Genomic DNA, 26,324 nt, shown 5'->3' on the forward strand with positions numbered 1-26,324 from the left:
GTTGTATCTCATGTCACCTTCGATCATATGGAACTTTGTTTCCTGGATAGTCCTGGCCACATCCACTGGAAAAATAATTTCCTCTTTGGTGGTTTCACTTCCCATGTTGAAGCCGTTAAGTACTCGAGTTGTTCTACAACCCTCGATCGAATAATGTTTGTCGAGCTACCTGGATCAATCAACACATGTTTAACTTGAATTTTATTCATAAGGATATATATTACCAGTGTGTTGTTGTGAGGTTGTTCGATCCCTTCTACATCCTCGTCGTTGAAAGACAAGGTTTCTTCCAGTAAGTAGTCCCGGGTTCTCTTTTCCCTTGTGATCGCACCTTGGTGCGTTTGAATACCAGTCCTTGAGGAATATCGACCCTCCGACAATCATATGAATCACATGCTATGGCTCTTCCTCCTTGTTTTTCCTGTTCGAACACCTATTTTTGAAGTGATTCTTGGCCCGATCACTTAAGAATTCCCGAAGGTGACCCTCGTTGAAACGAGCTACCTCATCCCTCAGCTGTTTGCAGTCTTCGATTTTGTGTCCATGAGTACCATGGAATTTGCATATTTGATTAGGGTTCCTTTGAGCTGGATCGGTTTGTAGGGGTCTAGGCCATCTAGTATCCTTGATCCGTCCAATAGCCGACACAATACCTGATGCATCGATGTTGAAGTTTTATTCTGATAATCGTGGTGCTTTCATGGGCTCGACATGTTTATCGAAGCCACTTTTACTCATGAGCCCTTGGGAGCTCTGTCCTCGATCATTCCTTCGATCATTTCAAACGGGATTACGTCCTAGGTCGTTGTTTTTATGATTTGCGTTGTATAGTTGGTAACGATCTCTGTTCAATCGGGGTTCTCTATCGATGTCCCTTTGAATTCAGTTGACGAGCCTATTTGAGTAAACGGAACCGGAAGGGGTTCCCTATTGTTCATCTTCGAACCCGATCTTCGACTGATATCAATTATGTACATCGGCCCAGGTCACAGCTGGATATTCAATTAAATTCTGCTTTAATTGTTGTGATGCTATCGAACTTCGCTCGTTCAAACCTTGAGTGAAGGCTTGAATAGCCCAATCATCTGTGACCAGGGGTAGGTCCATGCGTTCCATCTGGAACCGAGATACGAATTCCATTAACATTTAATTGTCCTTTTATCTCACTTTGAAGAGGTCCAACTTCCTAGTCGCAACCTTTATTGCTCTGGCGTGTGCCATTATGAATGAATCTGTAAGCATGGCGAAGGAATCAATGGAATTGGGAGGCAAATTGTGGTGCCATATCATCGCCCCTTTCGATAAAGTCTCTCCAAATTTTTTTAATAGAATGGATTCAATCTCATCATCTTCTAAGTCATTTTGCTTTATTGCACTTGTATAAGAAGTAACATGCTCAATAGGGTCGGTGGTCCCATTGTATTTGGGAAATTCTTGCATACGGAATTTCTTCGGGATGGGCTTCGGAGCCGCACTTGAAGGGAAAGGCTTCTGCACGAACTTCTTCGAATCCAAACCTTTTAGAATCGGGGGTTCCCCGGTATTTGGTCAACCCGCGAGTTGTACGTCCTTGATTTTCTTTTCACCTGATTCGATCCGTTTAGTAAGTTCCTCGAGCATCTTTATATTGGCAGGGCCAGTCCCCGATTCATTGGCGTTCGATTTCTCCAGTACAGGTTCGACCCTATGAACAACTTCTTGTGATGTTTCGAGCTCAATTTTGGTGCTCGATTCTAATTTTGGAGTTGCACTATCGTAGCTTGTTGAGTTTGCAGCATTTCGAATATCATTCGAAGGCTAATTTCGCCTTCTTCACCGCTCTGTGCGTTCTGATCGGCTGCTCGGGCATCTCTGCGGACGCTATTTTCAGGGTCGACGCCCAAATTCCCATTAATTGCAATATGAGAGCTGACATCGACTGGGTCTACGGTCAGTGGTCCATCGGGGTTGACTAGAGGTACTCCGTTTCCTGGGGCGACTATGTTTTCGTTCTCGCCATGAAGACCAAGGCTGTTGTCTGTGTGAGTGGGTTCTACTTGAGAGTTTGACATGTTGATTCCTGAAATCAAAGACACTTACGAGAACAAGCGTAAAGCAGTGTGTGTTATGAGAATTAATACCAGGCAATCACAATTATCTTTAGCCCCTCGAAGAGTTCCAAACTGTTTGCCCTTAAAATTGGATAACAATTAAACTTATAATGTGGTTTTAAGGACACGTGATTTTACCTAATACCAATTGATGAATATGAAGATTAATAATAGAAATTAACAATAAGATAAAGTAAACCAATGTTCAAATGGAATTCAGCCCTCGAGCTCGGATACCCTCAAGTTGATTGGTATAGGAACAGTTAAAAATATAAGCAAGCTGATAAAAAAGAGAGTATAAGATAAAGAGAAAGTGTTATATTGCTTTGATATGCGTTAATACCAGTGTCCTTCAAATGATTGGAACTCTTCTTTATATAGTAGATGAATCTTAATTATAGTTTAACTCTAATTACAGAAGGAAATCCCATGATTAGCTAATTAACCGTCCTTGATTTGATCCGTTCCGAGATTTCCGCCATGATCTTTGACCAGTCACGGATATCTCGCATTTCTGTTATTATGCTACCTTCGATCTTGCTCGATGTCTGTCTCATTAGGTCTCAATCACTACCGGTCTCGCTCTTGACAGGTACCTTGAATCTTTGAACTTGGTACCTTGTCCTTGTACCTCGGTCAGATCTATTACGAGATTGATCTTCGATCCTTCATACCGATCTCGATAAATCAGTAAAATCGGATGGGTCTGATTTTAACCGTATACAAAGAGGTTCCAAGTATATAAAGAATATTTTCTTATGGTATTTCACGAGATATATACAGAATCAAGTAATTTAAAAAGAACAAAAAAAAAAGGAAAACATTACTTAACATGAGAGACTTATACAATAAGCAATATGACAACCTAAAAACAATCGCAAGTACAAACTAATTTACAAGAGAAGGCTTTGCCTTCGTTCATATATTTTAACATAAAACTAAAATTGAATTCATTAAAATTATATAATGATATATATTCTTGAATCTTAACGATAATTAAGAAAAATTTCTAGGGTTTAACGAATCATAAAGTGGATTATCATTGAAATGGGTGTGAAGAACTCTTCTCGGATCAATGGCGTGCCTTGGGAGGTTGGTGTTGGAGGAAATAGATCTTCCTTGCCTATAATTATTATTTCTTCTTGGATAGGAAGAACAAGGGATAAAAACTCCAGTTCCTTTGCTTTCCCTTTTGCAGCTTTGTCCATAAATATATGGGGCTTTTCTGGTTGGATCCATCTGTTGTGGGAAGGCCTGGAACAATATATTCATAGGGAAAATGACACTGTGCTCTGACAATAATAGCCGAAAAATGTATATTTTTGTGTGTATATATACATTTCTGTATATCATATATAAAAAAATATACAAATTTTACATACTTTTGCAATTATAGGATGTAAATAGTTTCAGTTACGGGCTAAAAGTGATCTTAGTTTACAACATCAAGGTATTTCAATTATATATAGTAGATTAATAGAAAATTAATCTCATTTTCTATGTTATTAATTTCTCATTTTATCTGTAACTATACATGATATATAGTGTAAAAATTCTCATTAAAGATCAAATATATACCTGAAGAATAACTGAAGAAGAATGAGTTGAAGGGTCTCTCTCGTCATCATCCATGATTAGAAGGGAGATTTGCTTGCTTAAGTTTGCAAAAAACAAATCATCTTCTACTTCCATAGCCACTTTCTGTGTATTTTTCTCCTCAATTCACTTGCTAGGTTAATCCTTCAGGCTATTTTAGTACTATCTTTTTGTAACACTTGGCTTTTTTCCGTACAGTCAACAGCGTAAATGTGTTATAAATAGTTAAAAGGGCAATGAGTAGGTTCAAGAAAAGGAAATACAAGTGGAATGGTGGGGTCAGGAAAGTTAGCTAAGCCAAATCTTTCCAAGTCCCACAACTGGATATCATGGAAGTGTAATTCTATATATGATGATATTATCCAGATGGGATAGAGAAGAAAAAATAAGAAGAAGAGGAGCAGTAGCAAAGCAACAGGCTACACTTAGATCAGATAGCTGTACTAAAGATAGAATTTCTTATCTTTCCCATGTTCCGGAATTTTGCATTTTAATAAGTACATCGAAGACAATTGCACGACTTTTCACTACTATTTAATAAATATAAATAATATTAATATTAGTGGCTATTTTGGTGAAGTTAGTTGCCAAAAAATATTTATGCAACTTCTAAGGCCATACTTATCTTCTAATTGTCCTACGTACTTATTCGCCAACCCAAAGATCTATCTTCTTATTATCCACCAAAAAGTACTATATATTAATTATTAATCATGACCTCATGTGTCTCATAATCTCTGTTAATCACTAAGTTCTAATTTAATTTATTTTGGGAAAGACTTCCTACACCTACAATAGCTAGGAGTGTTAATTACTTCCTTGTGAAGATGTATGAAAAAACGTACATGGTGTACAACTATACATGTAAAGAGTGACGTGAGAATGAAAAAACAATTTCTCCAAGTACTCCAACATATTCATGTCAAGACATAGAGTTTTTTTTTTTGGCAATCCTCTAGGCAAGCGCCTAGGGTTAGTTTTTTATTAATAAAAGAAAAACAAAATTACAACAATTAGAAAAAGTATAAATAAGGGATGCAATAGCACCGATATTGTTACCCATATGCCTTGGCTATATAATCACTCTTCTGCGCCTCACATTGCCTTATGATGGCAGCCTCATGTAGAGGATTCATGGTGTAGCTGCCGGCAAAGTCTCACGAGGGCATATAATCTCATAGCCGTGTGGATATTTTTCCAAAGGCATAGGACCAAGGCAACACTAACTGTGCTAAACCTTACCTTATCAATCCTATTGAGGCAAAGAGAAAGCCTCATCTTCTAGCAAGCATGTAAAAAATAGGAACTTGAAAGTACCAAGTACTCTATGATCGCCATAGAGTTTATAACACACTCTATGACGCTATTACAAGTGATGATGCTTTGAAAATGATAAACTAAGATAATGTAGAAACTAGAATCTTGCCCCTCATTTATCAAACTTGTGAGTTCTTCAATTTGAACTTCCTTAAAATCCTCTTTAACTATCTTCAAATAATCTTCAAAGTTCTTCATTTGTTGTCGTATCTATTGGACTTCGTAGATTTGGAGGGGGAACCCTTTTTTTCTTTGCAGCTCTTATTGGGAGTTGCCTGAGTGTTATTTCTTTAGTCACCTTCTTTTTTTCAGTTTTGTTAGGAGCGAAATCTCCAGTTGTAGCCGCCTCTTCCGTACAAGATTCAATCAAGTCATCCTCTTTTGCTTCTTCGGAGATGGCAGCGCGTAAGTTGGCCTCAAGTTTATGATTAGCTTCATCTTGTATAACCATCCACAATGGTTCATGCCTCTTCAGTGTCTTTGCACTACATGGTTCATGTCTGTTTGTCACTGAAAATTTCAGCTTGAGTCCGGTCATTTTTTAGAATGATGAGTATGCACTTTTGTGTGGTTTTGGACTGCCCAAAGCATCCAGCAACTTTCTGTCCTCCAACGAAATTGCAGGTATATCAGTTACCATTACTAGAGCTCCAGTCATGTTCGTGTTAGCCTGCTGCTGCCTAGTCTTGTTTGCATTGGACTGCTTCTACCCAGTCGTGTTTACATTGGACTGTTGCTGCCCAGGATTAGTATTAACATCAGCTACAGTTGTTGTATGTTGCTGCTTCAGCCCAGTCGTTGTAACTGTTACTGTTTTACTATCACCAGGATGATTGCTAGTTAAAATATTTGGATCCTTTCGCTGCTGTTGCACAGTCTTCGTAGGTGTTATTACCATTTGAGTTGAAGTAGCTTGATTCGCCTGCTTGAGAGATGTTTCTGCAGCTTGTACTGCCCTTCCAGATTCTGAATTTGTAATACCAGCACTAGGAGTGTTTCTTGGAAATGCAGGAGCTTGAAGGTTTAATTTATTTTGCTTCACTGGAGGATCAAACTCCTCCCCTGCACTATACTGATCCACCTCCTGCTCTCGTTCTTCAGAAGAGTAGCCAACAAATCCATCGCCCAAGTCCTCTTCATCGTCTTCCTCACGTTGCTCTTTCCATAAATTAGCTTTAACAACCATGTCCCTCACATTTGCTTGTATTAACTCGTTGTTATTTCCAGTTGATAGCATGAGCTGCCCAGATTCCCCTTCAAACTCACCACAGGACTCCACTGATTGTGAGGGGACATCATATACGGATTTGTTCAACGTAACCAACGGTTGTTTGAACATAATATCCTTCATCATCATCTCGTTCTGAGCATCCTTAATGATTTGTTCTACTTGAGGGTTGGAAAAATGCAGAGTAGGATTCAGATTCCCATTCTTATTTTTCATCAAAATTCTCGTAGTCCCAATGTTTTCATACCCAGAAAACTGGGCAGAAACTATTTTGTCAGTGATTTGCGCTGCATTTTTCTGTTGATCATCTGCAAGTGTTTGTGCAGCTGGTTGTAGCCCAGTCCTCTGACCTCTTTGATGCTCCTCTCTTCCTTGTTTTTCAATTGAATCAACTACTGCAGCACTTGATTTATAGTTCTTAGCATTAGCTAGATCAACACTTGCACCCAATGTAACAGTTTCCTCCAAATTCGAGCATACAGTAGCATCTTTCATTTCAGATTCCTCATTTCCCACAAAAACATTTGTTGCATTATTCACGTTATTGGTCGGTTGAGTAGCATTAGGTTCAGCAAACCCAACAGCTTCTCGATCCCCATCTCCCTTCAATGCAATAGTAGCCCCCATCTCTCTGGTACTGCTGCATTATTTTTGGCAACAAAAGCTCGAACAATTGCAGCTAATGCACTATCATCCATTAGTTGGCCAGATTCAGTTGTAAGAGTTTGTAAGAGTGCATTCACATCCATATGTAACCTTGACAATGTTGTAGCAGCTTGAAAATCATTTGCACATTTTACAGTGTCACTAACTGCTGCTTGATCCACTTTAGTTAGCTTGTCACATTTAGTTTGATTCACATGTAGCTGCCCTTTTCCATCAAACACTGATGTGATTGTAGCATTACCATCCTGCACACCAACAATCCTAGAGGCATCAGTTGAACCTACCTTGGCAGGTCGATCAATAGTACCAGTCAATGGAACAGTAGGTTCCAAATTTGACACCACAATAGCTGAGTGTTTTCCAGTTACAGTAATCTCAGCTCGATCACCTTTTGGTGTTAAATCAGTTGTAGGTTCCAACCCTTTTTTCTTTCCCTGTTGTTCCACACTTTCACCATTATGACCAAAATGATCCTGGCTAGTTGTATCTTTATCAACAAACTCAATAGTCCTTTTAGAACCTGCAGCAGCTACCATAAGAGCTGCAGCAGCTGCAAGTTTATCATACGCTAGCACTACTGGATTGACAGCATTGGCAATCCTAGCAAGCATATCTCGAGAGGGTAGAGCTGGACCCTTATGAACCTGTGAAACATCACCAACAGTGTTATCATTAACAACTCGATTTGTTGCATTCTCTTTGTTCTGAAGATCACTTTGTATTTCCTTTTCAATTTGTAAATCCTACTGCTCGACCAATCTTTCCTTTGTTGTTTCCCCTTCCAAATGCCCAGCTCTTTTTGCATTGAGATAGGCTCTAGCATCACCTTGCAATTTATCCAAGCTGCCCCGACCTTCTCTTTCATCCACAACTTCAACCTCTCCCTGATTATTCTCGATCCTCCAACGACAAGATTTTTCATCATGTCCCTGGTGTTTACAACAAGTACAGAATTTTGGGAGATTATCATAATTAATATCCTGATAATGTTCCACTAGTTTCCCAGATTTATAATCAACAATATGAATCTTAACTTTCTTGGGATGCTTATCCAACAGATCAAGCAAGACTTTTACCCTTGCCGTACTTGGTCGCGTTCTATCTTGAGTAGCTTTGTCCACAGCTAGAGGTTTTCCAACAGCTGAAGCTATGGACATCAATGACTTCCTTGCAAAGAAATTTGCAGGCAGTTCAGGCAGATAAATCCACATAATTGCTTTAGACGTCTCTTCTCTTGGATTAAATCCAATCGTCCATGGAAAAGTTCTAAAAAAGAACTCAGTGCCTTTCGACTTAACATAGCTTGTTGATCTTGATAATACTTAAACAAAATCATCAAAAAATTCAAGTCTTACCAATACATGTCAAAATTCCAGTTGTCCAATATTACAATTGCCTTTAATATCGAACTGTTTTGGCAGAACTTGACGCAGCTTATGAAGCTCAGGTTTTCCATACGAAAATTTCAGTATGACTGCTTGATGAAGACCTCCTTCCATGGTGAATGCATTCACTTCATCTATGGTGAATTCTACAGTAGGTATTCCATTCTCAAACGTAATAGGACAAAGTTCCAGTTTTGCGATTTTTGCGGCATATTTTTTTGACAGTAGTTGCGATGCATAGGACTGTTTGATATTAGGATTTGGATGACTTTCTATGGTGTTTTGGATTGCCTCTCCCACAGCCAAAGGATGGGGAGAGGTGGCAGCAGCCATGATGATCTTCAAAACTCCATTTACGTGAAGAAGAAGCTGAAAATTCTGCGTGCTACAGTAACTCGATCTTTAAAATTAAGATATGGAAAAATTGGCTATGATTTTGACTATGAAACCAATTGGGGATTGTGCGCGATGAGTAGATGTTTCTTTTGATACAAAATTTGCGATAATCCACCGCCAGATTCCGGAGTTATGGCTCGTGAATAGTAACGGAATTACTATTCACCCTTCTTCCTTCTGAATCTGTATATATTGCTAGGGCTCAAGTTTGAACTTTTATTTTGTTTTGTTTTTTTTTGTATTTTTTTTATAACTGTTGATTTGAGAAACATGACATCTTGGAATTATGGGAATTTAGGTGTAGATAATTCTATTATTGATCTCCATACATATTATGAAGGAAATCACTCGTGGAAAAAAGTTTCAAAACGTTCCTGAGAGAGAGTTATGTGCACCAACTTGTATACGGTTAAAACCAGGCCTGTTCGATTCCTCTATTTGATTGAGACCAGAGTTTTGCATTGAAGGCCGGCCCCGCACTGGATCAGACCGGAGCACGAGGATGAGGTACTGATGTCGAGAATCGAGGTCCCTGTCGAGATTGAGGCCAGTAGCAATCAAGACCAAATAGGGCAGACGTTGAGCAAAGCACAATAACAAAAAAGCGAGATATCCGTGACTAGTCGAATATCATGGCGGAAATCTCGGAACATATCAAATCAAGGGTGGTTGTTTAGGCTAATCATAGGATTTACTTCTGTAATTAGAACTGTACCATAGGTAAGATTCATCTACTATATAAAGAAGGTTCTAATCATTTTGTATGCACCTTACATTCACGCATATCAAAAGCAATACAATACTTTAATTCTGTCCAACTTATATTCTTGTTCATCTGCTTGTTATATTTCTAACTGTTCTTGCGCCCATCAATTCGAGGGTATTCAAGCTCGAGGCCGTTCAAACACTGGTTTGCTTTATATTATTGTTAATTTCTATTATTACTCTTTACATTTATCAATTGGCATTAGATGAAATCACGTGTCCTTAGAACCACATTATAAGTTTAATTGTTATTCAATTTTAAGGGTAAACAGTTTGCACCCACCGTGGAACTAAGGATAATAGTGATTACCTGGTATTAATTACCATAACACACACTGCTTTACGCTTGTTCTCGTAAGTATCTTTGATTTCAGGAATCAACATGTCAAACTCTCAAGTAGCACCCACTCACACAGACAATGGCCTCGATCTTCACTGCGAGAATGAAAACATAGTTGTCCCGGAAAATGGAGTACCTCCAGTCAACTCCGATGGACCACCGGCCGTAGATCTAGTCGATATCAGCTCTCATATTGCCATTAATAGGAATTTGAGAGTTGACCCTAATAATAGCATCCGTAAAGATGCCCGAGCAGTCGACCGGAACGCACATAGCGATGAAGAAGGCAAAATTATTCGTCGAATGATATTCAAAATGTTGCAGACTCAACAAGCTGCGATAGCACAATTCCAAAATCAGAATCGAGCACTAGGCAGAATTGAGCTCGAAACATCACAAGAGATCATTCGTAAAGTCGAACCTGCGCCGGAGAATCGAATGCCAATGAATCGAGGACTGACCCCGCCATTATGAAGATGCTCGAGGAGCTAACTAAACGGATCGAATCAGGTGACAAGAAAATCGAGGCTAATGAGAAAAAGAAAGAAACGTACAACTCATGGGTTGACCAAATATTGGGGGCACCCCCGATTCTAAAGGGTTTGGATTCGAAGAAGTTTGTGCAGAAGCCTTTCCCTCCAAGTGCGGACCCGAAGCCCATCCCGAAGAAATTTTGTACGCCAGAAATTCCCAAATACAATGGGACCACCAACCCTAATTAGCACGTTACTTCTTATACATGCGCAATAAAGGAGAATGACTTAGAAGACGATGAGATTGAACCCGTTCTATTGAAAACGTTTGGAGAGATGATCGGGTCCAAGCCTGCACTACTATTGAATAGTGAGGATGGTCGATGCAGTTTTACCCAACAAGGTCGGGATCGTATCCACAAGGAGTAATTTGTTTGGAGTTAAGTTTATATCCAAGTAGAGATATGGGTTTTGCTCTTAATTGCACTTTCACAAATAGTTGGTTTGTTTTCTACTTCTACTTCTACTTCTACTTCTAGTCTATAGCATGCAGTAATTGAAACTAAGTACAATATTTTTGTTGTTTGTTTTCAAGGATTAAAAGGAACTAGGGTAGTGACTTTCGCCTAGGTGGATATCTAACGGGTATCAAGAATCTAGTGCAATCACGTGATTAATTGGGGTCGTGATATAGCTCTCACACCCGGATACTCACTCTATACCTCTCGGTAGTTTGAGTGATTTTGCCCAATTTGGCTTTCTCAAGTCCAATGGGTATTCATGCAATTCAAGTGATTTTAGCTCAAGTCGGGTATTACTATCTCTAGGTTTAACCCTTTAATTGGGACTATCAATTTCTTGAGTTCACCCCAATTCATTGTTAGCCTAGTTTTCCTAGACTTAGTCCCCCTTTCTCAAGTAGAGACTAAGTTATAAAGGCATAAATCAGTGTTTGCAACTACTAATTCAATAGTTTTAGCAAGAAATAGGCTAAAAATCACTAACCCATACATATTCAAGCCCTAAAATTCAAGACCCATTAAATACCCACACTAGGGTTGGGTCATAACCCTAGCTATGGGTTTAGCTACTCATAATAACAGTAGAAATCAAAGATAAAGAGAAGATAAAATCCATAATACTAAATTAAAAGATGAAAATCTAAAGTTATAAAGTAAATCTTATACAAAATTGCCCAAAGAGGTAAAACTAGCCGTCTCATGTGCTCAGGGAAACATAACCTAAGAATGTGAATAAGATCTATTTATACTAGGCTGAAATCTTTGGCCATAAATGCCCCTGCGGAGGTTTCGCAACCGCGTAATTCTGACCACGGCCGCACTCTTGCTTTCACGGACGCGTAATATTGAGAGCGGTCCGTGTATCTTTACATCTGAGACTGGACTGGAACTTGTTTCGCGGACTGCGTAATTGTAACCGCGTCCATGTGAGAGCTTTTCACGACCGCGTAATTTTGATGCGATCCGCGCTTAACATTTTTTCTTTTTTAGTGAACTCGCTGAACCTTAGCAAACGCGATTAGCGAAATTCCAATCGCAGCCACTGTGGTATTTTCACAGCCACCAATTTCTGGTGCGGTCCGCGTCCACGTCTGTGCCCCAAAAACTACCTCTCTGATTCTCCCTTTCGCAGTTCGCGAATTCATGACCACGTCCGCGGTGATACTTCCGCGGCCGCAGTTTTCTATCGCGGTCCGCATTCTACAATCTTGGCCTAGTCTTGGTCTTTATTTATGTTTTGACTCCTTTATGAGTTGATCATGGCCACTTTGGCTCATTGTGAACAATCCCTGCAAGCAAGCATATTATGTTAGTTTTCGGGAATACCTTTGTGCATTTTAAGCCCAAAACGCAAGCGAGAAAGAGCAAATAATAGGTTAAAATCTCCACTTATCAACTCCCCCAAACTTAAACGTTTGCTTGTCCTCAAGCAAATAAAGGAATTCACACCTTCACTAAAACAAAACAGAAGGAAATTTCAGCTGCTCTAATGTGAATCAAACATACATCAATTGGGACTAACAATTACCCTTAACACAACTGAATCTTCAACAACACACAACCTTTTTAGTACCATAGTTCTAATGCAACAGTAGAGCATCAAGAGTTGATTGAATTCACCAAGGAAGCTCGCTCTATTACATAGGTCATTGTGGAACCCAAAATCTTTCTCCTCTACTCTCTATAAGAAAATCTCACTTAAGAATTGTAGCACTCAAAACAAGGATTGTGAAGAAGTACACTCATCTCTCACCAATGTCACAAGTCTGGCTTTAAGTACCATAAGTTTTCCCCTTATGTGAATCACCACTAATGTAAGCTCACTCAACTCGAAATCCTATAAGGATTTTGTGGGAATGTAATGAAGACTTTTGGATCAAGGTAGGATTTATCGGTCTATGAAGGTTTTATCTTTCCTTAAGCACTTCATTTTCTCATTTCGGCTCATATTTTCTTGACTCTTTAAGCCATTTTCTTCTTCCTTAGGGGAACTAAAGAGACACACTGTTACTTTTTCTTGTTCATCACAATCATTTTTCTCCTTTTCTAAATCATTCTAAGCCTTTCATCATTGCTTTTTCATTGAATCCCTCCACTTTTCTATACTATTCACTTTCTTTTTTGTCTTTTTGGCTTTTCTTTCTTTTCTTTTGCCTTCCCTTTTCTTTATTTTGTATCTTTTATAACTTTCACATTCCTCATATCTCCCCCAAACTTATGTTTTTTCCAATTGTGAATGCTAAGAAAGATCGGATGCCAAGAGAGGGTCATTATAGAATGGATAAAGGCTTGTATCATGGTTATTGAAAGAACAAGGGCTTCGGCTCAACGAGGTTGAATAGGGATATCATATTTGGTGGGCTATGGATGCTTTCAAGTTTCAAGTTGGATTAAGGAGAGCCTATAATCATTTCTCAAATCGAGCTACACTTAGAATTTCGCCTAGACAAACATTCAGGACAAGTTCTAGACTTATTGGCACGTGACTTGGACTTGTAAATCAATACCTCACCTCACAAGCTGTTGGATTGCTAAAGAGAACATAGTCGAGAGCCCACAACAACCCTAGCTAAGATTGAGCATCACAAATGACTCCAAGAAGCCACTCGATAATTGTTTAGTCAACACAAGAGTCTAAAGGTCACGACTAGAACTATTCTTTGCCAATCAACTTGTTTCTAACCATAAGGTCAAAGGTAAATGTGTTAGGCCACTTTTATTCATTACTACTATTTACACAAAAACATAAAGAAAATGGATTCAAACCCTTAAGAAGGTTGTCACGCCATCCATCATCAGGAAGAGCCACCCAGTTTACACAACATCTACCTTTGGAAAGAACCGTGGCATTAAGAAAACCAAAGGCTTAATTGTCCACATAAAATGTAAAAGAAGCTAACAACTTAACAAGAAACTACTAAAGGAAATAATAAGCTATGAAGTAAAGTTACGAAAGAAGTTATGAAGTAAACTATGGAAATCAAAATGAATATATACAAAATTGAAGTAAAGCGAATATTTACATATGAAAATGAATATATACATCAAATAGTAAAAATATATGCATACTAAATGTAAAAGAAATGAATATATACATACCAAAAGTAAAATAACGAGAAGTAAAGATAAAAGAAGAAAAATAGTCTCATAGTTATTACATACCAATGTTGTCCAATTATCACCAAATCAAAATAGACCCCCCCCCCTAATAAAAGATAGCATTGTTCTCAATGGTAATATCAAAATAAAATCAGGGAAAGGGTTAGAGAGTAAAAAAACTCCTTATGTGGTCTGCATCGGGTCCTGCACATTAGTGGGGTCCTCAGACTGCATAGGATCAGCAGCTCTCACCGATATCTCTAACTGGATCTCCAAATTTGACTGGGGGACCACAGGGTTGCGGAGCATCTGGATCATCTCTGTATCAGCCTGTGTAGTGGCAGCCGGCTCTTCAGACTAGCCAGCTGCTGCTGCCTCATGCTCTTAAGCTTGTACTGCTGTGACTTGCTCCTCCAAGAGCAAGTCTAGTGGGATATCTCTAGTAGAGGTGAACCTCTCTACATCCTTTTTCAGCTGTGCCATTGACTCCTTTAAGGCCCGAGTCTTCTTTATCTTTTTGACTTGCTTGCCCATATCCTTTATAGCTTTTACATGAATATCCAAAGTGTTCATGATCTTCTTCTGGTTATCCAGGAGCTTCTTCTGGTTGTCCATGAGCTCCTTCAATGACTCCTCCACTGATGAAGATACCTAAGGTTGAGCCTGGGCTGACTGTGCTGCTACTGCACTGGATAAGACAGACAACTTTGATGTAGCTGCCTACATCTAGTTGTTGATGCTGGATAAAGTCTGAGCAACCCACAATACAGTCTGAGGGTAAGTGGAAGAAGATGGCACAGACAATGGAATAGTGATGGATGGCCCGGATGAGGGAGGGGATATGGCAGCTAAGTATCCCCCTACTATAGAAGGCTCTGACCCGGCGGACACTACCCCTGGCTCTTCAGACTGGTCAGTGGAGATAACGGCTTTACCCTTTGCTTTAGGGTTGTCCAGACCTTTGGAGCTATACCAGGAAAAGGGCTTCTTTGGTTTTGTCGTTGTGTCATAGCTCTTCTTCTCGACCCCTTGGTCTCGAAATACATGGTGAGGAAGTTGGGATATGGGTAGGATCTTTCGTCCTTTTCAATTGCCTTTGTGATGTGATAGTGCCTGAGGTTCCCTACATTGATGGGATACCCCACCATGATGGAGTCTATCAAGACACACCGGGTGAGTGAGAGAACATTGTTATGCTGACACGAATCTAGCTGGCTGCACACAAAGGTGGACCACCCTTTGGCTTCAAAGTTGAGGATGTTTCTGGCTATTGGGACTCCAGCTATGAGCCATGCCAGTGTCGTCCCTGGGGCTAATATCTCCGCCAACCATGGACAAGCTGCTTCACTAAGTGCCAGCTTTTCCAAATATTGCACGACTTCAACATCCTCAAAATCGGCATAATCATTCAACGTGCGGCTATCAAACTGGATCCTCAAATTCCGGACCTTTGTCACAGTGGTGTCCTTTTTGATGTGTGCAACGTTTGCATAGAATTCCTTGACAAGATATTCATTGGCATCCGGAACCTTGCTGGTGAACCATTTACACCATACTCTCTCCTCAAACTGCCTTTCTACATTTGGATTGCGGGGAAGGAGGTCTCTCTCTATGAATTGTCTCTCAAGGGTGAGTGACCTTTGGGTCTACCATTCTCAAAAAATTTGATAGGATAATTCACTCACAATCTATGCTGCCACACCTCCAGTTTTCTTGACCTTTCCAAACCTCCAACAATAGTATCACCCCCTCTCCCATCATCCGGGACCTCGTCATCATCGACATCAATAGGGGCAGCTGGTGAAGCCGAAGTTGTAGCAGGTGGGGAAGATGATACCGAAGATTCACTACCTTCCTCTGAGCCATTAGAAGACTCAGAAGAGGAAGTAGGTTCATATCTTAACCGGTATTACTCCGGGAATTGTGTGGGGACATGAGTGGGCACAGAGTCTCCTTCCGGAGCTTCCTTAGAAGGGACATACTCACTAATATTTAAGTGGTCCACTGTGCACAACTTTGATGGAAGCTCTCATCTTGCCAATTGATTTTTGGATTGCTAGGGGTATCTTGGTCTTTCCTCTACCCCTGTCTCGGGATGGTTCTGCCCTCCCTTTAGATGTATCATCTCTACCTCTAGATCGGACCATTGTTTTCAGCAACCAAGAAATGGAAAACGTTCAGAACAAAGCTTCAAGCATATGTTAAATTTGTGCAGTTGAAATGCAGAAACTGCTTCTCAGAACCAGGCACCGCGGACCCCGAAATAGTAACCGCAGCCGCGGAGAGGTTAGGTTCAGACTACTAACTCTCTGATATATATATATATATATATACATATATGTATATATATATATATATATATATATATATGATCTTGGTTGAGAGCGGACTGCAAAATAATGAACGCATCCGCGAAAGACCAAGCACGGACTGCGTAAAAATAGGCGCGGCCGCGTAAGCTGTTAACAGAGCCTCTGAAGCTCAAGTGCGCGGACTGCAAATTTTTGGGATGCGACTGCGTAATTTCAAATGCGAACCGCGAAAAAGTCATTGTGTCCGCAAACATACATCCACACTTAGTTCCCACAAATTAGGGAGCGCGGACCATGAAAAAGTGAACCGCGAGCCGCGAAATTCAAACAAAACGGGCACTGACGAACATTTATAACCTAGGGTTTTTACTAAGTGCAAAAATTAGTGCAATTAATCATGCATAGTTAATAACCCTATCCCCCATTAGGCATGTAAAAATTACCCACATGTATTTAGGCATCGATTTGAGATTATGGCAAGTATTCAAACCCTAACTAAAAAAGAAGAAATTAAAACTAAGAGAAAAGAAGAGCAAAAGATAAAATCAATGCAATGATTTGAGCATACAAGTTGTGAAATTAAGTGGAAATTGGACTCTTGATTAGTGTGAAATGAGATTGAGAGCCAAACAGATGAAGGTGAACAGTGCTATAATGAGGTGAAATTTTGAGGTTCCAAAAGTGTAAAAGGGTTAGGGACCCCCTATTTATACTTAGCAGATGTGGACCCCACAAATTTACCTGAACACGGCCACGAAATTCCATCGCGGTCCCCGTTTTGTTACCTGATGAAGAACAACTACAAACACCTGGGCGCAGCCCGCGAAATAATGGCGCAGCCACGAAAGTCACTGCGGTCCACCAAATTATGAACGGGGACACAAACTCAACTTCATAGAGCTAATATTTTGAGCTCTTCAAGTACGCGTCCGCGAACAAAAGGTGCGGCCGCAAAATGCTCGCGCGGCGTGGTCCGCGGACTTCCAACACTTAGCCAAAATTTTCCTTTGTCAAAGTCATGCACTACACAATCAATTCCTACATAAACTTCATAATTAGTTAGTCCAAAATAAATCCTAATCTAAGAAGAAAATCAAAAGAAAGAAAAATGCATGGGTTGCCTGACAAGAAGCGCCTGATTTAACATTGCGGCATGATGCATATTATCATCATCATTTAAAATTGATCAAGGTCACCACGTGGTTGTCATCAAACTTGCCAAGATAGTGCTTCACTCAATGCCTATTAACTCTGAAGATTTCACCACTTTTGTTTTTCAAATCAAGAGCACCAAACGGAGTTACATGCACCACTTCAAAAGGGCCAGTCCATTTCGATTTGAGCTTTCCCGAAAATAGTCGTAATCGAGAGTTGAATAAAATAACCAAGTCACCCTCCTTGAATTCCTTGTTCTGGGCATATTTTTCATGTAAATACTTCATCTTGTCCTTATATAAGGACAAGCTGGAATAAGCATGAAATCGAAACTCATCAAGTTCATTTAGTTACTCTACCCGAAGATTTGCAGCTACATCCCATTCAAGGTTTAACTTCTTCAGCGCCCATATGACCTTATGCTCTAATTCAACTGGAAGATGGCATGCTTTCCCAAATACCAACCGGTACAGAGACATACCAATTAGAGTCTTGTACGCAGTTCTGTATGCCCACAAAGCATCATCAAGTTTCCTTGACCAATCAGTCTGGTTTGCATTGACAGTTTTTGATAATATGCTCTTTATCTCCCTGTTGGAGACCTTAACTTGTCCACTTGTCTGGGGATGATAAGGGGTTGACACCTTATGAATGACACCATACTTGGAAAGTAAAGTATTAAATGCCTTGTTGCAAAAATGAGACCCCCCATTACTGATGTTCACCCTTGGAGTGCCAAACCTTGTGAAGATATTTTTCTTTAAGAACGCCACTACATTATGTGCCTCATTGTTGGGCAAAGACACAGCTTCAACCCACTTAGAAACATAATCAAAAGCAACCAGAATGTAAGTGTTACTACATGAACTCACAAATGGCCCCATGAAGTTGATGCCCCACACGTCAAAAATATCAATCTCAAGAATAGTGGTGAGAGGCATTTCATCCTTCTTGGAAATTCCACCAGCTCTCTAACACTCATCACATCTCTTAACAAGCTCATCAGCATCTTTATACAGGGTAGACCAATAAAATCCACAGCTGAGAACCTTTAAAGCAGTTCTCACCCCACCATGATGACCACCGTAGGGCGAGGAATGGCAAGCATCAAGAATACTCATTTGCTCCTCTTCCGGAACACATCTCCGGATCACACCATCATTACAAATCTTGAAAAGATATGGCTCATCCCAATAATAATCCAAGTTGTCCCCTTTAAGCTTCTTCCTTTGGTTAGAAGAGAGATCACTCATGACAATGCCGGTCACAAGAAAGTCAGTTACATCAGCGAACCAAGTCATACTATTCAAAGACATATAGAGGAGTTGTTCATCCAGGAATGAATCATTAATTTCGAGGGCCTCCACTCCTCTTCTAAGCGGGACAAGTGGTCCGCCACTTGATTTTCACTCCCTTTTCGATTAATAATTTCAAGGTCAAACTCTTAAAGTAGAAGAACCCATCTCATCAACCTAGCCTTAGAGTCTCTTTTTGTCATCAAGTAACGGAGTGATGCGTGATCGGTGTGCACAATCACTTTGGTACCCATGAGATATGGCTTGAACTTTTCCATGGCAAAGACAATGGCTGATAACTCTTTCTCAGTCACCGTATAATTGACTTAGGCATCATTCATCGTTTTGCTTGCATAATAGACTGTATGAAATATCTCGTTGATCCTTTGTCCTAACACCGCTCCTACCGCCATGTCACTAGCATCACATATGAGCTCAAATGGTAAGCTCCAATTTGGTGCAGTAATGATAGGAATGGTAGTCAATCTATACTTGAGTAGCTCAAAGCCTTCATTCAATCCTCATTGAACATAGATTTGGTATTTTTTTACAACAACTTGCACAGGGGGTTCACCATCTTTGAGAAATCCTTGATGAACCGACGGTAGAACCCCGCATGCCATAGAAAGCTCCTCACTCCTTTGACGAAAGTAGGAGGAGGGAGTTTTGATATCACTTCAATCTTTGCTTTATCCACCTCGATACCATTCTTGGAGATCCTATGGCCGAGGACAATGCCCTCCTCAACCATAAAGTGGCATTTCTCCCAATTAAGTACTAAGTTGGTCTCTTCACAACGTGCCAAGACTTTATCAAGATTGCCCAAACACTCATCAAAAGAACCCCCCCTCCCCCACAATAGAAAAATCATCCATGAACACTTCGAGGAATTCCTCCACCATATCTGTAAATATTGCCATCATACACCGCTGAAAGGTAGCTGGTGCATTATGCAAACCAAACAACATACATGAGAATGCAGATATACCATACAGACATGTGAAGGTGGTTTTCTCCTGGTCTTCTACTGCAATGAGAATCTGGTTATATCTTGAGTACCTATCCAAAAAGCAATAGTAGGCACGCCCGGCAAGTCTATCCAACATTTGATCAAGAAAGGGCAATGGAAAATGGTCTTTGTAGGTCAATTTGTTCAGCTTTCGGTAATCCATGCATACCCTCCATCCGGTGACAGTTCTAGTGGGGATCAACTCAATTTTCTCATTTGTAACCACAATCGTACCCCCTTCTTCGGCACACATTGTACCGGCGAAGTCTATGAACTATCCAAAATGGGGTATACAACCCATGCATCTAGCCACTTGATAACCTCTTTCTTGACAACATCTTGCATGGCCTCATTCAACCTTCTTTGACGTTCCACAAAGGGTTTGACATCTTTCTCCAGTATGATTTTTTGCATGCAAAAACAGGGGCTTATACCTCGAATATCTGTCAATGTCCAACCTATTGCCTTCTTTCTCCTTTGGAGCACCGTAAGGGTGGCATCTACCTGCACGTTAGTTAAGCACGAGGAAAGAATAACAGGTAAAGTGGAATAAGGGCCTAAAAACTCATACCTAAGGTGTGAAAGCAAATGCTTCAACTCCAATGTAGGAGGCTCCTCGATTGAGGGCTTTGTTGGCGGAGTCTTCAGTTCTCAAGGTCCAAGGAAAGTTTCTAGGGCTCATATGTATATGTTCCCATTCCTTGTAAAGCATTGGCATATTTGATGTGGGTAGCATTAGCGTAGAACTCCTTGACTAAGTGCTCATTTGCCTCCTCGACTTTGCTTGTAAAATATTCCCAGCCAGGTCTCACTATGAATTGCCTCTTCACATTAGGGTTGTGAGGTAGAAGGCCCCTCTCAATGAATTTTTGCTCAAATATCAATTTTCTCTTGGGCCACTACTCTCGGAACTTGTGGTATGCTATCTCACTAACAAATCTATCATGCCAAGCCTCCGGGTTTCTAGTTCTCTCCACCCCCTGGTTTGGGGTTCTCCCCCTTCTTCTTCAGCAATGGGATCCTCCTCATGTGTTGAAGTAGATGATGCACTATTACTGTTCTTGGCTGAGCCTTCAGACGACTCAGAAGAAATTTGAATTGAAGCTTGAGCAGTAGGAGAGCCTAGAGGTGTGGGCACATCTCTCAATATATGCCTCCCCGGTAAGTCAGGTACATATTCCGGCACTGAATCCGACTCAAATGCCTCCAGGGAGGGTATATACCCACTTCCATCTGAATGGGAAGTAGCTCTATTTGCAGCCTTGATTTTCTTTCTTGTATCTCCAATTGCTTTTCGGACTTGGGTGGTCAATTTGATCATTCCTCGTCCCCTACCCCAGGAGGACTCTCCTTTTCCTTTCTGTTTTTCACCACCTCCTCTTGATTTAACCATTGTATGCAAATGGAATTCAGTTAAAGCTTGTTAGTATCACAGTACTAGAAGAAACAGTGAAGAATATGCATGAAAACAGCTGACTGCGGACCGCATAAAAAACATTGCAGCCGCAAAGGTATCACCGCAGACTGCATAAAATAGCACCGCAAACCGCAGTGGAGTGGGGTTTAGAATACCCACTTTTGATTCAGGGCACCGCAAACCGCAAGAAATGATGTGCGGCTGCGATAAGGCATCGCGGTCCACGAAAAATCTGTAAGGTTTTCTAAATGGTTAAAGAGGCAATAGGGAAGTGGCTTTCTCCTAGGTGAATACTTAACGGGATCTAAAGCCTAAGGAAAAGTTGTTATGATGGGGATTGTAATATAGCCAATGCACGGAAATACTCCCTCTATACCGCTCGGCAGCTTGAGTGACTTTACCCTAATTGACATTCTCAAGACCAATTGGGTGTCAAAATTGTGCAAGCAATATTGTGACCTTGAGACTCTTGTGTTGGCCGATAATCATCAAGTGGTTTTTCGGGACCATTTGTGTTGCTCAAATCTTAGCTAAGGTTGTTGTGGGCCCCCGACTCTATCTCTTTAGCAATCCTATAGCTTGTGTGGTGTGAATTTGAATTGTAAGTCCAAGTCCCGTGCCATTAGTCTAAAACTTGCCTGAATGTTTGTCTAGGCGAAATCATAAGTGTAGTTTGACTTGAGAAGTGATTATAGGTTCTCCTTGATCCGAATGATATCTTGAAAACATCCATAACCTTCCAATGATAATATCCCTAGTCAACCCTTTTGAGCCATAGCCCTTTTTATTTCAAAGACCACGATACAAGCCTTTAACCGTTCTAAAAAAACACTCTCTTGGCACCCGATCTTTCCTTAGCACAAGGAAAAAGCACAAGTTTGGGGGGGAGAGAAAAGGAATGCAACAAAGTGATAAAAGGTACAAAATTAAGAAAAGGAAAGGCACAAAGAAAAAGAAAGAAAATCAAAAAGTTAAAAAGAATGAAAAATGTAGAAGAAATGAAGGGATTCAATAAAAGTAAAGAGATGAAAGGTGTGAAAAGTTTAGAAAGGAGAAAAAGGTTTGAAATGAACAAGAAAGAGGGACAGTGTGTCTCTCTAACCCCTAAGAAAGAAGTAAATGACTCAAAAGTCAAGAGAATGTGCGCCAAAATGAAGTAAATATAGTGCTTAAGGGAAGATGGAACCTACTTAGAACAAATATTTCCTACCCTAAACCAAAAGCCTTCACTATATCTCCACAAGAGCCCTATATGATATTGAGTTGAATGAAGCTTACATTAGTGGTGACTCACATAAGGGGCAAGATTATGGTACTTAGAGCCGGACTTGTGACCTTTCTTTGAGAGAGATGAGTGTGTTTCCCACAATCCTCGTTCTGAGTACTACAATCTAAAAGTGAGGTTTGCTTATGGAGAGTTGAGGAGTATGAGTTTGGGTTCCACAATGACCAAAGTAGTAGAAAGAGTTTCCTTGATGAGTTTGAGAGTGATACCGATAGGTATAGAGTGAGAAAATTCGGCCTTGTATAAATACTTCTTTTTCACGTTTTTAGGGTATTTTTATCTTAGCAGAACACGTGAACGGTGGTTTTAGTCCATTTTAAGTAATTTGTATCTAGTTTAACATTGAATCTTCAATTCTTAGATTGTAATCATATTATATGGGTTATTCTTCATCTAAATATCCAATATTTTCCATTATTATGAGTAGCTAGACCAATTAGCTAGGGTTGTGGCTCAACCCTAGTGTGGGTATTTAATATGTTTTTTTATTTTAAGGCTTAGATGTTTATGGGTGGTTGATATTTGGACTTATTTGTATTTTCCATGTTGAATTAGTGGTTTCAAACACTAATTTGTGCCTTTTTTACTTGGGCTCTTCTTGTGAAAGAGAGCTTGAGTCTAGGAAAATTAGTCCAACAAGGAATTGAGGTGTATTCAAGAGATTGATAGCCTCAATTAAAGGGTTAAGCCTAGAGATAGTAATACCCGACTTGAGCCTATATTTCTTGCACAATTTTGATGCAAAGTTTCTCTCGCTGGGGCACATGGCAACCTTGAGGGATGAAATCTTAGCTTTCAAGCAGGAGCCCAACGAACCACTACATGAGATATGGGAGAGATACTGGACCATGGTAAAGGAATGTCCAAATAATGATATGACTGAGGCAATGATACAAGAGACATTCTACCGAGGCATTAACACAACAAATCAGTGCATAATGAATCAACTTGCCGGGGGCAATTTCATGAACACACCGTATGATGAGGCTAATGCAATATTGGATGATATGGCTGACACGTCCTCCACTTGGAAAAGTAGAGCCAATGTGCCACAAGGTGACCCACAGTCATTCACTTGCACAAAGATTTCCATAATCATGGGCAGACAATAGCAGAACTGACAACAACAATGAACCAACTAGCAAAGGCACAATTACAGCAAGTTCAATCTCCACGCCAAGTAAATGCTATGGAGGGTGTCAACATGTTAGTGAAAAAAAGAATACAAAGAGGTGAACAGAACCAAGGGAGTTCGGATCAATATGGCCAAGATAGTGGTGGGTTCCAAGATGATGGGTATGATGAGCAGAATGAAGAAGTGCAATACGTGAACAACTATCAGGGCCAAAGGGGCAATTCTTCCGACCAAAAACAATGGAGGCCCCAAGGTAATTGGGGAAATTAACAACAACAAGGGAATATTAATTGGGGGAATAACAACTAAAATGCAAATTGGGGCAACCAGAACAATCAGGGTAATTGGAGTGGCAACAACAACAACTGGGGTGGAAACAACAATCAGGGTGGTTGGAACAATAGCAACCAAGGAAATTGGGGGCAGGCTTTCAAAGACCCCTAATGTATCAACAACTGAACAACCTACCCCCATTTTTATCCCAAGGTCCTAGTTCTTCCAACAATGAAATGTGTAGAATCGAAATGATGTTTGAATAGATGATGAAAAAGAATGCTGACTCTGTTGCCTAGTTGGCATCCCACAATACTTCAATCAGAAACTTAGAGGTTCAATTAGGCCAAATCTCACAATCCTTGAATACTCGCCCTAAGGGGGATCTACCTAGTGATACGGTAGTCAACCCGAAGGGTGGGAACAATTCCAACAACTCTTTCTACTATATTTTCACAAACTTGAGCGGAAAATGTAGAGGGTCCTGGGGAAATGTCTGATGTAGCTGAGGGAGGCTGAGAAGAAGCGACTATTACTACTGGCTCTTCAGTCTAGCCAGTAGAAGTAGTGGCTTTGCCTTTAGTATCTTTGCCTTTGGGGTTGTCATCACCCTTGAGGCTGTACCAGGAGAAAGGCATATTTGGTTTTACTTTCACATCAAACTTTCTTTTCTCCACATCCTGGTCCTCAAAGTACATTGTCAGGAAATTTGGGAAGGGGTAGGATCTATCATCTTCATTTACCACCCTTGTGATCACCCTAGACATAAAATTCCCGATGTTTATCGGGTACCCCACCATGATAGAAGCAACCAATATTGCCCGGGAGATAGGCAGAGAGCTCTCGTGAGTAGTGGGGTCTATCCTACTGCATATGAAAGTCTTCCACCCCTTTGCCTCGAAGTTTAAAGTTCTCCTCAAAATTGGGACTCCTGATGTCAACCATGCTGGGGTGGTACACGGGAGTGCCAAGTATTCTGCCAACCACGGACGGGCTACCTCATCCAATGCTGCCTTTTCTAAGTATAATGATTCATCTTCCTTCGGAAAGCCTAGGTAGTCATTGATTGTCTTCCCATCGAACTTCACTATCAAATTCCGCACCTTAGTCAATATTCAAATAAGACTTCATCCTCAGTCACATCATGGTTCAACAACACAGCTTCCAAAGGGTCTTCCACATTAATCACAGCACTTGTGTCTTCAACAATCACCTCGGTCACAAGATCCACAAACGAACATACTTCGTTGCTATTAGGTTGCCTCATTGACTTGAAAAATGGAACACAACGTTTTCATTGCCCACCCGGAAGGTGAGTTCCCCTACTTCCACATCAACTAAGGCCTTCCCTATATCTAGGAAAGGTATCCCCAATATGATCGGCACTTCATAGTCAACCTTACAGTCGAGTATCACAAAATCCGTGGGAAGTATGAACTTGTCGACCCGAACTAGCACATCATCAATTATCCCCAATGGCCTCTTCATTTTCATGTCAGCTATTTGCAACCTCATAGATATGGGCCTTGGTTTCCCAATCCCTAATGTCTTGAACACAGAATATGGCATCAAGTTAATGCTTTCCCTCAAGTCGTACAAAACTTTGGTGAAATTGGCACTACCAATAGTGCACGGAATTGTTAAGGCACATAGGTCTTCTAGCTTTAGAGACATGGAATGTATAATGGCACTCACTTGATGCATCATTTTGATCTTTTCACAATTCATGGATCTCTTCATTGTCACCAAGTCTTTCATGAACTTAGCATATCCTGACATTTGTTCTAGAGCTTCAACTAAAAGCACATTGATGGACAAACTTTTCATCATATCAATGAATTTCTTAAACTGATTCTCATTGTTTTACTTTGCGAGCCTTTAAGGATATGGTGGAGGAGGCCTGGGCAAGGGAGTCTTGGATTTGGGCACTACCATTTCCGGTATGTCTATCACGTGTTCCCTAGACGGATTCACATCATTTTGTGTCTCCTCCATGTTGTCATCAATGTCTATCCTCACTTCATCATTCACATTCTCGTCATTCACTTACAGCTCATTTCTTGGCTCATCATCATCTTGCACCAACACATCATCACTCACAACCTTTCTTGAATTAGAGGAAGTAGCCACTCCACCCCCACCACTTTTTGTAGTCACCTCCATCGCATGGCTCGTATTGTTCCCACCCTTCGGGTTTACTACCGTATCACTTGGTAGTACCCCCTTAGGGTGAGTATTCAAAGCTTCAGAAATTTGGCCAAGTTGGACTTTCAAGTTACGGATGAAAGTATTGTGGGAGGCCAATTGGGCATCGAAGTCGGCATTTTTCTTCATTATTTGCTCAAACATGGATTCTATCTGCTCCATCTCATGATTAGACGAGCTATGACCTTGTGATGGATATGGAGGCAGGTTGTTTGGTTGTTGATACATCAGAGTCCTTTGAAAGTCTGGCCCCCGATTACCTTGATTATTATTGTTCCAACCCTCTTGGTTGTTATTGCCTCCCCAATGGATATTATTGTTGCCACCCCAATTGCCTTGGTTTCCTTGGTTGCCCCAATTTT

The 26,324-nt window shown here is 40.5% G+C and overlaps 2 protein-coding genes across 2 annotated transcripts; both read right to left on the minus strand.

Moving 5' to 3' along the window:
• Positions 1-3,007: 3,007 nt before the first annotated feature.
• Positions 3,008-4,085, minus strand: LOC104237258 (uncharacterized). The gene is made up of 2 exons (XM_009791358.2): positions 3,669-4,085; positions 3,008-3,344 (listed from the first exon to the last, which is right to left on the minus strand). Exons 1-2 carry the CDS (start codon positions 3,780-3,782, stop codon positions 3,087-3,089), a joined length of 372 nt encoding a protein of 123 aa, XP_009789660.1. The 5' UTR covers positions 3,783-4,085; the 3' UTR covers positions 3,008-3,086.
• Positions 4,086-25,020: 20,935 nt separating this feature from the next.
• On the minus strand, positions 25,021-26,124 carry LOC138871441 (uncharacterized). The gene is made up of 2 exons (XM_070149320.1): positions 25,808-26,124; positions 25,021-25,576 (listed from the first exon to the last, which is right to left on the minus strand). The coding sequence occupies exons 1-2, from the start codon at positions 26,122-26,124 to the stop codon at positions 25,021-25,023; spliced, it is 873 nt and encodes a 290-aa protein (XP_070005421.1).
• Between the last annotated feature and the right edge of the window lie 200 nt (positions 26,125-26,324).

This window comes from Nicotiana sylvestris, chromosome 6 (assembly GCF_000393655.2).
Source record: "Nicotiana sylvestris chromosome 6, ASM39365v2, whole genome shotgun sequence".
Lineage (NCBI taxonomy): Eukaryota > Viridiplantae > Streptophyta > Magnoliopsida > Solanales > Solanaceae > Nicotiana > Nicotiana sylvestris.